Source organism: Schistocerca cancellata, chromosome 1 (assembly GCF_023864275.1).
Source record: "Schistocerca cancellata isolate TAMUIC-IGC-003103 chromosome 1, iqSchCanc2.1, whole genome shotgun sequence".
NCBI classification, from domain to species: Eukaryota; Metazoa; Arthropoda; class Insecta; order Orthoptera; family Acrididae; genus Schistocerca; species Schistocerca cancellata.
The window spans coordinates 155,377,801-155,395,341 of record NC_064626.1 but is presented as its reverse complement, the minus strand read 5'-3'; the positions used below and the strand labels follow the sequence as shown (position 1 = coordinate 155,395,341).

At 40.4% G+C, this 17,541-nt stretch overlaps 1 protein-coding gene across 1 annotated transcript in view; it reads left to right on the top strand.

The window, feature by feature from the left end:
• The window catches only part of LOC126167427 (protein KIAA0100), a 296,899-nt gene that overhangs the window by 241,102 nt on the left and 38,256 nt on the right, over window positions 1–17,541 (top strand). The window contains exons 29-33 of the mRNA XM_049920476.1: window positions 3,931–4,094; window positions 4,186–4,383; window positions 4,462–4,619; window positions 5,706–5,832; window positions 5,928–6,157. Of these exons, the coding sequence (XP_049776433.1) occupies window positions 3,931–4,094; window positions 4,186–4,383; window positions 4,462–4,619; window positions 5,706–5,832; window positions 5,928–6,157 (877 nt within the window). The remainder of the gene's footprint in view (window positions 1–3,930; window positions 4,095–4,185; window positions 4,384–4,461; window positions 4,620–5,705; window positions 5,833–5,927; window positions 6,158–17,541) is intronic.

Here is a 17,541-nt window from a genome sequence, read left to right as displayed (position 1 = left end):
ACACACACACACACACACACACCTGATCACTGTTTCTGGCTGTTGAGGCTACAGGTAGTATGCCTCAGCAGCCAGAGACAGCACGTGCATGTGTGCGACACAATCTCAGACAAAGGCATTGTTGGCCATAAGTATTTTCTGACAGCCCCCCTCCCCCTCCTCCTCCCCCCCCCCCCCCCTCTATCTGTGACTCAGCATCTTCTGTATATGGTGACTAGCAACTACCCTCTTCATAATTTAGTCACTGTAAATTATTAACTTTTGTTGCATTCCCATCCAAATTCCCAGCTTTGGGAATTTCCAGAGACACTGCTCATCTTTGTAACTTCACCTATACTGTTTGCCTAAGCAGCTCTGCAGCAGCATACCCAGTGCCCTGGGGCCAGTAGCATTCAGCCATACTAAAGATTCATCTTACCTGATATCAGTACTGAGCAGCCAATTAACTCAAGTACCCAAACATAACATTACAGTGATGAAGGGGTACTTCCAAGAGTTTTGGAAGTGGGAGCTTTATTTGTCAAAGGGTGAGAGGAGGAAATTGCAACGGCGAATTGTTTGTGAACAAATTTGTGGGGTAGTTGGAGGGGAGAAAATCCTGGAAGAAGTTGCTGGTATATATAGTGAATAACTGCTGATGGAGCAGCATACGAAAGGTGCATAGACTGTTAGGAAGGGAGCATTTGATGTGGAAAGGATGGCAGCATAGAACATGAATCTCCCTACCACCCATACAACATTATTTCTCCCAATGACACAAGAGGTTGCTAGTGGTGCAACATTGACCAGAAAGAGAGAGAGAGAGAGAGAGAGAGAGAGAGAGAGAGAGAGAGTCCAATAACTTAGCAGCAAATGTGAAACTGATGGTGCCAAGCATCGGGGAGCAATTTATGTGCTCAAACTTTGGTTTCAGGCTCAAAAAAATGTCTGCAGAAACACACAACATCTTAAAGCAAGACTTGGGGAGCATTCCTTAGATCACAGTTAAATTTGTGAATGGTTTATCAACAATTATGGAAAGGATAGATTGCTACTCACTGTAAAGATGAACTGCTGAGTTGCAGACAGCCACAGTGAAAAGGCTGTTACACACTAAGCTTTTGGCAGAATCCTCCTCCAGAAAAGGAAGGATAACACACATACATTTACACAAACAGGCACACCTCATGATGCGCACATGAGCACTATCTTTGGCCATTTTAACCTTGTAACTGGACATAATGTTCATGAGGTGTGCCTTCTTGTGTGAATGTGTAGATTTTCTTTCTTTTCTGGGGAATGCTTGGCCAAAAGCTTAGTGTGTAACAGCCTTTTCATTGTGCCTGTCTGCAGCTAAACATGTCTTTACAGTAAGTACTGATCTATTATTTCCATAATCCTTGGTATTCCAACCTGGACTTGTTTTAAATGTTTTGAAGGTGGCGAAACATCATTTGACAATGATCCAGATTTTGGATGGTTGTCAACCAGTGCTCTAGGAAACGCTGCTGTTCAGAATACAGTGTTGGAAGATCATATGCAGATCACTCAAAACAAATGCAATATCTTAGGGATGTCTTATGGGACATGATATTGTTGGATGAACTGCACTTGCGACAAATTGCCACAAAGTTTGTGCTGTAAATTTTCAGTGAAAGCTGAAACAGCATTGCGCGCAAGTCTGCAGAGAATTTTAAAAAAGGCTTAAAAGTGAACCAGGCTCTCTTTATAAGGTTATTATTGATGATGAAAGCAGGGTTTATGGATGTACTCTTGAAACCAAGCAGCAGTTGTCAAAGTGGAAGAGTCCATTGTTAACATTTCTTGAGAAAGCCCCGCGAGTGAAGAGTAATGTGAAACCTGTGCTCATCTTTTTCTTTGACGTAGAGAGAATTTCCATAAGCTGTTTGTCCCTCCTTGTTAGTCTGCCAATGCAATGTTCTACTGTTATGTCCAGAGGCAGTTGAAGGAGAACATAAGAAGAAAATGTCCAAAAAAGTGGCACATGGCTGATTAGTAATTAATCATGACAATGTGAGGTTACACACTCCATTGATCATCCTTGAGTTTCTGGTGCAAAACGAAATTACATTTGTTCCTCATCCCCATATTCACCCAACATGGCACTGAGCACGACTTGTTTTTATTCCTCCAGAATGAATCTCAAGTTGAAAGGCCGAAGATTTGATGAGGTTGAGGAGATTAAAGCAGAATCACAAGTGGTACTAAACTCTCTCACAAAAAATATATTCCAGGGAGCTTTTAGTTCATTGAAAAACTATTAGAAATGGTGTATGTACTCCCAAGGAAACTATTTTGAAGGTGGTGATTGAGGTGGTGGTGGTGGTGGTGGTGGTGGAGGTGGTGGTGGTAAATAAGATCCAGGTAAAGTATAAATTCATTTATTGGTGTATTCCAGGAACTTTTCATTGTACCTCATAGCTACCTATCCATTAAAATTAGTGCTTTTGGTTTATAATGGTTTTCATATTTCTGTTAAAAAGTGTTGCAAAAATAACAATTAATTAACTGACAACTGACACCAATATTAGTAGTCCTTTAATATTTCTCAGAAAAATACAATTTTTTGCATGCAAGTGATGGAAGAGGCTCATTTCTGAAGGCTGATGATTTTATGGTTAAATTTAGTATATGTGACACTTTAGTTCCTGTTCCATCACAGGTGCTACACATGTATCCTTCAGCTGTTCATGTCAGTATCTACCTACTTCATTGAATTTATTGGTGTTGGTTACATTGCAGAAACATTGATCTACATTTCTCATATTTGTTATTTATATAAAAATACACTTAACCCATAATGGGTTATTTGTGAAGGGCTACAACTGGTTAGATAATGTAAACGAAAAACATCAGTTTTTTGCTTCACTCAATTTTGTTTGCAAGTCCATTATGCATCATTTTAAAGAATGTGTCATCATCATCATCCTCTCTATATCATAGAAAATACTTTATATAACAATGAAAACAATCAATTGAAGACAAAATTATTTAAAAAGTCTACTACCAAGTGACAGCAGAATACACACATAAAGGACAGTTGTAACTGGCAAGCTTTCAGGGCCAGTGGCTTCTTCTTCAGCCAGAAGAGTTGAAGGGGAAGGAAGAAATGTGAAGGAAAAGGACTGGAGAGATCTAGGAAAAGAGGTAGATTTAGGGAAAGTCACCCATAACTGTGGGTCATGAGAGACTTACCATACGGTCCTTTCCTTCATCTTTTCATCAAGAAAGAGATCATTGTTCACTTAAAAGTAGCATATGAAAGTGGAAATTTGTTTTTGAGTGTGATTACCGGCTGACAGTCACTGCACTATCTGTTCATTCTGTGCATGTTTTTCTGTGTTTTGCTACAGTTTTGTGGCATTGTAACTTCCCTGTAGATAATAATATTGTATGCGAATAGCCTCAGGAATCTTCCAAGTTTGCTGTTAAGCTGAATTTATAACTTTTTTTACCTTATGCGGTACTCTTTCAGCTTCAATTTCACTGTAAAGAATAGAAAATTCATTGTTCCTTTGGTACCAAAAGTTGCAGAGTGTCAAGTATGCCAAATCACGAAAATCTAGACAGCTAGAAAAGTCATTTATGCAATACAATTTCTTTCAACAACAGTATATGCCAGAAGACGTATGAACTTAACAGGTGCTGTAGCATATCTCGTGTGTGACATTACACATTTCAGTATCACAATATTTTGTAAGTCATACTATGCTGTCACAGATTTTCTGGACATTGGCCAGAGGTACTTCAAAGCTACCAAAATATATACAGTGCAACACTAGCTACATATTAATTGCTTTAATTATGAAACAAAATGAAATAGTGATGAAAATCAGTAAATGGATGTGTAGATTTTGGCTGCATATATTAGTGAATCCTGCATCTTCAACTAAATATAAATGTTTAGATGTTGTATCTTTGTCTAAACAGAAAATATAATGTGGCTTACTGTGGACAATATTCAAGAAAAGGATTCAACAGTGATATCTGATGTACCTGACCTCCCACACCTAGTGGGCAGTGGGCAGTCTGTTGGAGGTGTTGTCAGTGAAACTGTTGGAGCCAGCAATGTGGGAGAAAATCCACCAATACAGGTAACTTTACTTTGTGGTCTTCTTGTTCATAATATTGCTAAGTTTAAGGATTCAGTTATATTACAATGATTTGTCATTCTACTCTTTGCAGTTGCAACGCATCGTGTCTCGCTGCAAATGTGAATTCTTCTATGCAGCTTATGGTGACAGCAGTATTGATCCAAGCACACTTGACGAAGTTCCGCCACCACCTAATGAAGATGGAGGCCCATGGGAAAAGCGAGAACGTGCTATAGATGCATTTACGTTAATGCATTATGACCTTGATGTTTGCACTAATTCATTGCAGGTGGGAATATTGCAATGGACTCATTTGTGTCTTCTGCATTAAATTTGGTTATTAATGGACTTCTTGCTCCTTAAACAGTATGCCATGATCCTGGACATTGTAAACAATTTACTGCTTTATGTTGAGCCTCAGAGAAAAGAGGCATATGAACGACTGCAGAGAATGAGGTTTCAGTTGCAGCTGCACAGTGTTGAGGACCAGAGAAAGCCCATACAACAGTTACAAAACCAAGTCAGGTATAAACCTACATATTAATTTTACAATTTGGATAATGTCTGATATATTTTGTGGTACTTTTTTAGAGCGAAGAAATGACTCTTTAGTGATAAACATTATAAGCTTATAAAGAAGAGAAAGCGCCACATCTATAGTTATCATATTTTGGTTGAGAGGATCTGTACTGCATGTTATCATGTATGGTGCACCCTAGTGGGATATGTTAAGTTTTGATGTACAGCTAGTTTATAGAAACATTAATATAAATTTGTATCTCAAATCTTAGATATTTCTGTGTATTGAAATGTAGTAGTGATGGAATCATTCTGTTACCAGTAGCAGGTGGCTAGGTACAGCTTTGCATCTGTGAGCAAACACATTTAATATGTAACAGTGATACAACTGAAACATTCTTTCATAGCTTATGGTTTCTGAGGTACTCTCAACCACGTCTATCAGTATACTGGCACACTACCAGTGGGTGTGTGGGGGTGGGTGGGTGGGTGGGTGGGGGGGGGGGGGGGGGACACTGTAATCAGCATACACCATGTTGTTTTTGTTGCAGGTGACTGAAAATCCAAGACTAAGGAAAAGACAGCATTCATTGCTTTCTCAGGTGGAACCAATGATAAATTCCAACTACCACAGATTTTGAAAATGTCTTCTACACTTGTTTCAGAATGATATTCAAAAGTTTGCCTCTCTCTCTTCAGATTAATATTTTGCTTTGCTAGTGTTCTGTATATTTTATAAAAAAAGATTATAAAAATTATAATCTTTTAAACAGGCTAAAATTTCTTTCTTTCTTTCTTTTTTCTTTTTTCTCTCCATTAATGAACATAGAATATAGTGCCTTCATTTGAAAGAAAAGGCATGCAAACCACTGTTCAGTCTTTCTTGATTGGAATTATGTTGTTAAATGTAACATACCATAAATATGGAAATTCCCTGTGGGAAACTCAAACAGATATTTTCAAATGCAAATGGTGTGTGTGTGTGTGTGTGTGTGTGTGTGTGTGTTGGTTGTTTCATTTATTGTAGCTTTAAGTTACATACAAAGCACCATAGATTAATTGCTGATGATATGCATTGAATTTCACATTTAGATCATTAGTCTCAAAACTACGTCGACTGGAGAAAGAAACTTACATTCTGCAGCGGAATATAGCAGAAATGGAAGACCCTGCCAATAATGAACTATATCAGCAGGAAATGGAGGAGCTTGAGAGACAGGTAATTACAGGGATATGCAATGACTCTGCATTTTGCTAGGTTTCTTGTAAATCAACATTTACCACTTTCTCAATTCTGTTGCCCTATCTCTTTAGGTTTATGAATGCAAAGAACAGCTAAATTCACAAAGTGAGGAATTACATATGATGCTGTCATGTTACAAAGAAACTCAGTTATCAGCCAATCAAAAACTGGCCATAATGCGAGGGGATAAGCCTGTGAGAGTTGTGCGAGCAAATGAAATATGCTTCAAACATGCAAAATGGAGGCTAACAGAAGCTGATGGACAGCTGGGAATAGCAGATGTTGTTTTAAGCAATTTTTTGTGAGTTTTTATATCTTGCCTTATCTTAATAGAAAATTCTAGTTAAATTTAATCTTATTAGTATGTTCTATCACTACTGCTTTTACAACTTAATGGAATGATTTTTAATATGGGAACTAAGTTTCTTGTTATGACATCTTTATATAAAGTATTCTCTATTTTCTTGGCACACCAAATTAGAATAAAAAACCTGAGCTTTTTGTAATGACCTCCCTTGCCTACATCAAAACCAATGGACTGTCATAGTTTTTCCTTTGAAGGTCTTATTAATTAACCCATGATAGGTTAACATGCATAATCTTGATGTGCTGCTAGATTTTGTGTTAATGTGTTTGATGCTAATGGCACCTGTTGGAATGCAGACAGTTCAGATAATGCCCATGTAATCAGTCAGAATTGAGAGGTTGTTTCTGTACAGCAGTAGAATTTTGAATGCTATCCTGGCAGTTTGTTGTTGCACATTCTGTTCATTAATGTTTTTTTGATGACAAGAGTCACAGCTCATTTTGCAGCCCAGCCTCCGAATTCGATGATCAGCAGAGCAGAGCAGAGAGAGGAGGGGCTGCTGTTTGACCAGGAAAATGTCACTTTACGCTGCAAAGCAGCAGTGTGTCCTTGTTGGAGGACAAGTATCTAAATAATGATTTTACAGTACAGTGTGTTTCACAACGTTTTGATGATTTCAGATTTGAATAACACACAAACTACCAGTTTACTTATGAAATACTACATTGGACAAATGACAACCATTCAGAAGTTTCTTACCCACTTCAACATTGTTCCACAAACAGGGTTTGACTAATGCAGCTCACCCTTGAAATGCTTATGAAAGACACGTTGCCCACGCACAATAGATTCACTGTAGTGGAAATGGCAGTACTTTGCAAATGCACGATGTTGCTTCGAACAGTATGATGTGATTATTACTGACTTGCGTATGTAGTGAAACTTGATACTTCACACTACTAATACACAACACCACCATCATTGTATTTTGTTTTTAGCATGCATTATTCAAATTTGGAAAACATTGTGAAACACCCTACATTATGTCCTATACCAGAAAAATGGACTGAAGAGCTGCTGAAGAATTCTGCCCTGTCTAACAATTTTGTGAAGAATCTTAGAACCTGAACTCCTAGATCTCCTAGGTTATGCATCTTGTCTAAAATCCGTTAAGGTTTCTTGAGAGTTGGTGATTCTGCTACTTTAAGGCTAGCCAAATATCTGACTAATTAATGACCCCATAGTCCAGGGCCATTCAAAAACATTTTTACACACAAATGACATATTATTTGAAATCTGCCTGCCCTCTTTCCCCTCTCCCCCACTGTTAGACATTAGCTGCTATTCTTTGGGCTCTTGCTAAGGCCTTTAAAAACAGATATAAATCTACTGCTCATTGATTAAGAATTGCATAGACATTCTTCTGTAACAAAATTAAATTGATGAATCTTATTCTAATGATAAATACTAAAAGAAGAAACAGTTCAGTTCCATTTAAGGTAACCCTGAGATCTTTAAAAGCTATCAGTGAAACTGGAAAGAACTAGACCTATTGCACTGTTCTAGCTAAAATGAACTGAGTGGAAAGGATGAAAATGTACAATGACCTTTTTAATTCCATAAGCTATGAATTATTTCACTTTACATCAGAAAAAGTGTGGCAGAAATAAAAAAAATATCATTTAATTTTTGTACTGATATGTGAAACATAAGACACTACTGTGTTTAACTACTTAAGTTATTTAACAACAAGAATAATTAATTATTGATAATCTAATGTAAAAGGACATATAAAAAATTCTTCTCATCAAGCGGCAGCAGGGGAACACACACACACACACACATAAGAATTTTACTTTCACAAGCTTTCGCAGCCAGTCAATGTGGAGGCTGGCCGTGTGGCATCGCCCGCTCTGCCTGTGAGTGGACATGTGGCTGCTCCTTCAGCAAGGTCCGAGCAGGCACACTGGGGGAGGGGTTTATTAGTTATTGGGAGCTCCAACGTTAGGCGGGTGATGGAGCCCCTTAGGGAAATAGCGGGAAGGTCGGGGAAGAAGGCCAGTGTCCACTCTGTCTGCTTGCCGGGGGGTCTCATCCGAGATGTGGAGGAGACCCTACCGGCGGCGATAGAGAGCACTGGGTGCACCCGACTGCAAATTGTTGCTCATGTCGGCACCAATGACTCCTGCCGTCTGGGTTCAGAGGTCATCCTCAGTTCGTACAGGCGGTTGGCGGAATTGGTGAAGGCGGAAAGCCTCACTCGTGGGGTGAAATCAGAGCTAACTATTTGTAGTATCGTTCCCAGAACCGATCGCGGTCCTCTGGTTTGGAGCCGAGTGGAAGGCTTAAACCAGAGGCTCAGACGATTCTGCGGAGATCTGGGGTGCAAATTTCTCTACCTCCACTATCGAGTGGAGAAATGTAGGGTCCCCCTGAATAGGTCAGGCGTGCACTACACGCCGGAAGCGGCTACAAGGGTAGCGGAGTATGTGTGTAGTGCACATGGGGGTTTTTTAGGTTAGAGAATCCCCTCCCTAGGCCCGACAAGACGCCTCCTGACACGTGGCAAGGTAGGAGTAGGCAAAATGCAACAGGGAATAACAATATTAATGTGCTAATAGTAAACTGCAGGAGCATCTACAGAAAGGTCCCAGAACTGCTCTCATTAATAAACGATCACAAAGCCCATATAGTACTAGGGACAGAAAGTTGGCTGAAACCAGACGTAAACAGTAATGAAATCCTAAACTCAGATTGGAATGTATACCGCAGAGACAGGCTGGACAGTGAAGGGGGAGGCGTGTTTATAGCGATGAGAAGTGCAATAGTATCGAAGGAAATTGACGGAGATCCGAAATGTGAAATGATTTGGGTGAAGGTCACGGTTAAAGCAGGCTCAGACATGGTAATTGGATGTCTCTATAGGCCCCCTGGCTCAGCAGCTGTTGTGGCTGAGCACCTGAAGGATAATTTGGAAAATATTTCGAGTAGATTTCCCCATCATGTTATAGTTCTGGGTGGAGATTTTAATTTGCCGGATATAGACTGGGAGACTCAAACGTTCATAACGGGTGGCAGGGACAAAGAATCCAGTGAAATTTTTTTAAGTGCTTTATCTGAAAACTACCTTGAGCAGTTAAACAAAGAACCGACTCGTGGCGATAACATATTAGACCTTCTGGTGACAAACAGACCCGAACTACTTGAAAAAGTTAACGCAGAACAGGGAATCAGCGATCATAAAGCGGATACGGCATCAATGATTTCAGCCGTAAATAGGAATATTGAAAAGGGTAGGAAGATTTTTCTGTTTAGAAAAAGTGACAAAAAGCAGCTTTCAGAGTACCTGTTGGCTCAACACAAAAGTTTTGTCTCAAGTACAGATAGTGTTGAGGATCAGTGGACAAAGTTCAAAACCATCGTACATTATGCGTTAGATGAGTATGTGCCAAGCAAGATCGTAAGAGATGGAAAAGAGCCACCGTGTTACAACAACCGAGTTAGAAAACTGCTGCAGAAGCAAAGGGGACTTCACAGCAAACATAAACATAGCCAATGCCTTGCAGACAAACAAAAATTACGTGAAGCGAAATGTAGTGTGAAGAGAGCTATGCGAGAGGCGTTCAATGAATTCGAAAGTAAAGTTCTATGTACTGACTTGGCAGAAAATCCTAAGAAATTTTGGTCTTATGTCAAAGCGGTAGGTGGATCAAAACAAAATGTCCAGACACTCTGTGACCAAAATGGTACTGAAACAGAGTATGACAGACTAAAGGCCGAAATACTAAATGTCTTTTTCCAAAGTTGTTTCACAGAGGAAGATTGCACTGTAGTTCCTTCTCTAGATTGTCGCACAGATGACAAAATGGTAGATATCGAAATAGACGACAGAGGGATAGAGAAACAATTAAAATCGCTCAAAAGAGGAAAGGCCTCTGGACCTGATGGGATACCAGTTCAATTTTACACAGAGTATGTGAAGGAACTTGCCCCCCTTCTTGCAGCGGTGTACCGTAGGTCTCTAGAAGAGCATAGCGTTCCAAAGGATTGGAAAAGGGCACAGGTCATCCCCGTTTGCAAGAAGGGACGTCGAACAGATGTGCAGAATTATATCTCTAACGTCCATCAGTTGCAGAATTTTGGAACACGTATTGTGTTCGAGTATAATGACTTTTCTGGAGACTAGAAATCTACTCTGTAGGAATCAGCATGGGTTTCGAAAAAGACGGTCATGTGAAACCCAGCTCGCGCTATTCGTCCACGAGACTCAGAGGGCCATAGACACGGGTTCACAGGTAGATGCCGTGTTTCTTGACTTCCGCAAGGCGTTCGATACAGTTCCCCACAGTCGTTTAATGAACAAAGTAAGAGCATATGGACTATCAGACCAATTGCGTGATTGGATTGAGGAATTCGTAGATAACAGGATGCAGCATGTCATTCTCAATGGAGAGAAGTCCTCCGAAGTAAGAGTGATTTCAGCTGTGCCGCAGGGGAGTGTCATAGGACCGTTGCTATTCACAATATACATAAATGACCTGGTGGATGACATTGGAAGTTCACTGAGGCTTTTTGCAGATGATGCTGTGGTGTATCGAGAGGTTGTAACAATGGAAAATTGTACTGAAATGCAGGAGGATCTGCAGCGAATTGACGCATGGTGCAGGGAATGGCAATTGAATCTCAATGTAGACAAGTGTAATGTGCTGCGAATACACAGAAAGATAGATCCTTTATCATTTAGCTACAAAATAGCAGGTCAGCAACTGGAAGCAGTTAATTCCATAAATTATCTGGGAGTACGCATTAGGAGTGATTTAAAATGGAATGATCATATAATGTTGATCGTCGGTAAAGCAGATGCCAGACAGAGATTCATTGGAAAAATCCTAAGGAAATGCAATCTGAAAACAAAGGAAGTAGGTTACAGTACGCTTGTTAGCCCACTGCTTGAATACTGCTCAGCAGTGTGGGATCCGTACCAGATAGGGTTGATAGAAGATATAGAGAAGATCCAACGGAGAGCAGCGCGCTTTGTTACAGGATCATTTAGTAATCGCGAAAGAGTTAAGGAGATGATAGATAAACTCCAGTGGAAGACTCTGCAGGAGAGACGCTCAGTAGCTTGGTACGGGCTTTTGTCAAAGTTTCGAGAACATACCTTCACCGAAGAGTCAAGCAGTATATTGCTCCCTCCTACGTATATCTCGCGAAGAGACCATGAGGATAAAATCAGAGAGATTAGAGCCCACACAGAGGCATACCGACAATCCTTCTTTCCACGAACAATACGAGACTGGAATAGAAGGGAGAACCGATAGAGGTACTCAAGGTACCCTCCACCACACACCGTCAGGTGGCTTGTGGAGTATGGATGTAGATGTAGATGTAGATGTAGATGCCTCCTTCTTCTGGTGGTTATTCATTACATGTAAAGAAAACTCCCCAGTACATAGCAAAATTTCAGAGAAATTGGCTTTAACATGGTTGATAAATAATTAACATGGACAAAAGTTTTAATTTTTTTTTTCAATAAGAACAATATAATTTTTTGTGTGATGTGAAAGAGAAGTATTCCATTAACAAAAGCATGTATAATCTGTACTACCGCCCAGTAAACATGGTTATCAGAAACAGAAAAGCTTACAAAAAAGCTTATAAGGTATCGCAAGATAGGATGTACTACAAAATAATTCTTAAGAAAAAAAATTCAATGCATTGTGCTGTTTCCAGGTTAATTAACAGTGAAGTTAGCCAAGCAGGCTACAGTGTGTGCAGATTCAAGTGGCTGACCAGAAAACAATTAGTTACAGTCGTTCTCATAGTGTAGACGATAATGCATGAGACTGCTTATCTTTTGGCTCAGGTTCTGTTTTTATTTTTGTATCACTTTCTTGTTTAGTTTTAAGAAACCAAGCAAAGAACACATTTGGTGACACCATCTCTGGTGGGTCACTTGAATTTACATGCAAAATGACCTGATTGGACAACTTCAGTGCTAATTAACTACAAAATGTTGCAACATAGAATTTTTTTTCTTGACAATTATTTCTCAGCACAACTTATACTGCAACACCCTTACAAGGTTCTGAGACTAGTTATAACCAACCTTACAAGATTTTCAGGCTCTTTCTGAGCACCCTGTATGCACTGAGAGTTTTTTCACTGGATAAAAACACCATATTGAAATGTTTCAAGCCTTTAACATAGCAGAATCTTTCAAAATAGAATATGACTCTATTGAGTTCCAGCTTTTGCTTTCAGTGGATAAAGTTGACAGTCCGCACAACCATTCTTGAAAAAGAGTTGATCTAAGAAATTAGTTTATCCACTTGAGTTTTTCAGAACTCGTCTCTTCATTAACTTACAGGTAAATTCTGGAGGAACATAAGCTTATTGGTGAAAAGTCAATAAAACTGATTTTGTAATCCAATATAATAGCCATGTGGAGAACTTTCAAAAGAAAGATAGATGCTAAGATCAAAATTACATCATTTAGTTTTTCCCAATTACATCCCATTAACCAGCATCACTTAACGTAGTCTGAGGAGCCATGCAAGCCACTTTTAGTTTTCCGCCATCCTATGTCTGCAGATCATGAACATTGTATAGAAAGCTGAAGTTCATATTATGACTGTCTGTAAGCCCAAATCTATATTTTAGTGAGCAGATGACAGTTTCAACAATAACGTAGAAAAAAATTACTTAAAGGAGTGTTGTGATTCCTATTCTTCAATAGTTTCATTATTAAATTCTTAAATTGCTTCTTCACTTTCCTAAGGACATTTTTCTTTTCTTTTTAAAAGTCTGAGTGAGATCCAGCTTTCCAGGAAGCAGTTTGTCATCTGTTACCCACTATTATAGATCCTTCAAATCTCATCTTTAAAAAAGCAAAGATTTTAAATTTTATCCACAATACTCTAGATTTGGAGCAATTATTTGGACAGCTTTGTTGACCTGGTAGACCCTAAACATAATTTCATGCCAAACATCTGTACAACTAAAAATATGTATTCTTTTAGCTTCCTTGCTGTCCACATCACAATTTTCTTCCAATTTTCTTCATATCATCATTGGCTTCATAAACAGCATTATGCATTTACTTCAATATAATATGCACAATTCTTGAAGCCATATGTTTGGCTTTTCCAATGGGTACCACTAATCTGTTTTAGAGTCGTATTAGTTACATGCTTCTTCAAAATACTCCATCTGTAAGTGAATGCAAAAAAGTAGTAGAAAACTTCTGGGACTGTACTGACAAATTTGGTGGAAATAAGATGTGTGACAAATTTGTTGAGATTAAGACATGATAGTGGTGCGAAGCTCATGACAAGGTTTAAAGAGTGAAGAGACCCACGTGACACAAAAATGCTCAAAGGTTAAAGTATTTAACTCATTTTTGAATTTCTATACTTTTCTCTTCCTTATTTGCAGCCTTATCATATTCTTGGTCTCATATATTTTCCTAAGCAGTGTGCTATTTTATCAAGTTATTTAATACAGCATTTGTTAGATATTTACCTGTAGTGTCTGTAACTGGAATAATGCATGGGTAATGATTCTAATTATTTCTTCTTTGGGCCATGTCTAAAAAAATGAATGGCAGTTGACATCTGTGCTGTGTGTGTGTGTGTGGGGGGGGGGGGGGGGGGTCATGTCAGGAGCACAATTTAAAATAACTTAGTAACATATTGCTTTCATTTAAAATGTGCTCTTGAATATACACTCCTGGAAATGGAAAAAAGAACACATTGACACCGGTGTGTCAGACCCACCATACTTGCTCCGGACACTGCGAGAGGGCTGTACAAACAATGATCACACGCACGGCACAGCGGACACACCAGGAACCGCGGTGTTGGCCGTCGAATGGCGCTAGCTGCGCAGCATTTGTGCACCGCCGCCGTCAGTGTCAGCCAGTTTGCCGTGGCATACGGAGCTCCATCGCAGTCTTTAACACTGGTAGCATGCCGCGACAGCGTGGACGTGAACCGTATGTGCAGTTGACGGACTTTGAGCGAGGGCGTATAGTGGGCATGCGGGAGGCCGGGTGGACGTACCGCCGAATTGCTCAACACGTGGGGCGTGAGGTCTCCACAGTACATCGATGTTGTCGCCAGTGGTCGGCGGAAGGTGCACGTGCCCGTCGACCTGGGACCGGACCGCAGCGACGCACGGATGCACGCCAAGACCGTAGGATCCTACGCAGTGCCGTAGGGGACCGCACCGCCACTTCCCAGCAAATTAGGGACACTGTTGCTCCTGGGGTATCGGCGAGGACCATTCGCAACCGTCTCCATGAAGCTGGGCTACGGTCCCGCACACCGTTAGGCCGTCTTCCGCTCACGCCCCAACATCGTGCAGCCCGCCTCCAGTGGTGTCGCGACAGGCGTGAATGGAGGGACGAATGGAGACGTGTCGTCTACAGCGATGAGAGTCGCTTCTGCCTTGGTGCCAATGATGGTCATATGCGTGTTTGGCGCCGTGCAGGTGAGCGCCACAATCAGGACTGCATACGACCGAGGCACACAGGGCCAACACCCGGCATCATGGTGTGGGGAGCGATCTCCTACACTGGCCGTACACCACTGGTGATCGTCGAGGGGACACTGAATAGTGCACGGTACATCCAAACCGTCATCGAACCCATCGTTCTACCATTCCTAGACCGGCAAGGGAACTTGCTGTTCCAACAGGACAATGCACGTCCGCATGTATCCCGTGCCACCCAACGTGCTCTAGAAGGTGTAAGTCAACTACCCTGGCCAGCAAGATCTCCGGATCTGTCCCCCATTGAGCATGTTTGGGACTGGATGAAGCGTCGTCTCACGCGGTCTGCACGTCCAGCACGAACGCTGGTCCAACTGAGGCGCCAGGTGGAAATGGCATGGCAAGCCGTTCCACAGGACTACATCCAGCATCTCTACGATCGTCTCCATGGGAGAATGGCAGCCTGCATTGCTGCGAAAGGTGGATATACACTGTACTAGTGCCGACATTGTGCATGCTCTGTTGCCTGTGTCTATGTGCCTGTGGTTCTGTCAGTGTGATCATGTGATGTATCTGACCCCAGGAATGTGTCAATAAAGTTTCCCCTTCCTGGGACAATGAATTCACGGTGTTCTTATTTCAATTTCCAGGAGTGTATGTTGCCATTTCATTTTGTCTTACTTTACTAAGATGATGAACATTGGTTTCATAATTCCTCACTCTTTGCAAATGCTCTTTTACTACAGTCTTCTATTAGTTTCAAAGAATTCGCATACTTTTCTTTAGAGAAGATATCTGTTGCTAATTGAATCACCAACCCCTCCGCCCCAGGAGTGGTGCTACACAAAGCAACCTTTTTAATACCTCATAGCAACGTTCAGTCTCATTCCGACTGAGTCTCCAATTTTGATTATCAAGCACTTTGCCTATCATCTTATTAAAATTACTTGATAGTTTACACTTCATGTGTTGGATCTGGCATCCTCCAACAAGAGCGCTCACCATCATGCCCAAACTGTTTGCTGTTGCTAAACTGCCACAAAAATTGGTCAGTTCATTTCCAGTTCCTTATCTGGCTTTCTTTCTTTCTTTACATATTGGGATCTGAATCCTGGGTCCAACTCTTTTAGTTCGCATTTCATTGAAGGTGGCTCACAAGTGGCTCATTTGTAGACCTTTGTTTACTGGAATGTTTTTGCTTATATTATTGTAAACTTTCACCCATGTTAGTTTTTGCTAGTCATAAGGTACCCCTGTATATAAATTTTGCCCTTAGCTGCTTCTGGTGCCCCACTCAGCTTGTCACTTAAGTGGACACTTTATTTGTTTATCCACAAAATTGTGTTAATGATATGGGATACAAGTTACAGCAATACATAGCTGAAGGAGCATAAACCTTTTTGTTAATGGATCTCTAAATATACACACACTCTAAAGGACAGAATATACATACATTTACATTACAATAGTTTCTAAGCAGCAATCTCTTTTTCTAAATACAAATTCAACATAAGAATTATTATTAGCAAACCTTCACATTCATGATTAGTACATTTTTGACAGAATTTAAGTTACAGGTGACATAAGTTCATCTCCACAAATTCAGCAACAGAATAAAAACAATGCTGGAGCATTATATTGATAACATTCTTCCTGAAAGAGTTATTATTATTTTTGACTGAGCAAGGTAAATTATTATAGCGTGTGTGGCCTATGTGCCTCACACTGTTACGGCTTTTACTTAGTCTCTGATTTGTCAGATGAATATTACCATCACCACAGGTGTGATGATCATGAACATTGTAATTTCATTACTTGTTTTAAAGAGATGGAGATTCTTACTTACAAATGAAACAGAAGCAATAATGTGTGTTTTCTTGAATAACAAATATTTTCTTATGCACTGACCCGCAGAAAGGATGGCATATGGATGACTGAGTTAACTAGCATACAGTACACAGCTTTAATGGCAGTCAAGTCACACCTTTGATTGGGAACTCTAAAGGCATAGCAGAGGCTACTCAGTATATACAGTAGTTTTTCTCTGTGGGTATCCCACAGTAGTGTGTTGTCTTTCTAGAGCCCGAAGAATTTAGTCTCGGTGATTCAATTTTACACAGAGTACGTGAAGGAACTTCCCCCTTCTTGCAGCGGTGTACCGTAGGTCTCTAGAAGAGCGTAGCGTTCCAAAGGATTGGAAAAGGGCACAGGTCATCCCCGTTTTCAAGAAGGGACGTCGAACAGATGTGCAGAATTATATCTCTAACGTCCATCAGTTGTAGAATTTTAGAACACGTATTATGTTCGAGTATAATGACTTTTCTGGAGACTAGAAATCTACTCTGTAGGAATCAGCATGGGTTTCGAAAAAGACTGTCGTGTGAAACCCAGCTCGCACGATTCGTCCACGAGACTCAGAGGGCCATAGACACAGGTTTCCAGGTAGATGCCGTGTTTGTTGACTTCCGCAAGGCATTCAATACAGTTCCCCACAGTCGTTTAATGAACAAAGTAAGAACATATGGACTATCAGACCAATTGTGTGATTGGATTGAAGAGTTCCTAGATGACAGAACGCAGCATGTCATTCTCAATGGAGAGAAATCTTCCGAAGTAAGAGTGATTTCAGGCGTTCCGCAGGGGAGTGTCGTAGGACCATTGCAATTCACAATATATATAAATGACCTTGTGGATGACATCGGAAGTTCACTGAGGCTTTTTGCGGATGATGCTGTGGTATATCGAGAGGTTGTAACAATGGAAAATTGTACTGAAATGCAGGAGGATCTGCAGAGAATTGACGCATGGTGCGGGGAATGGCATTTGAATCTCAATGTATACAAGTGTAATGTGATGCAAATACATAGAAAGATAGATCCCATATC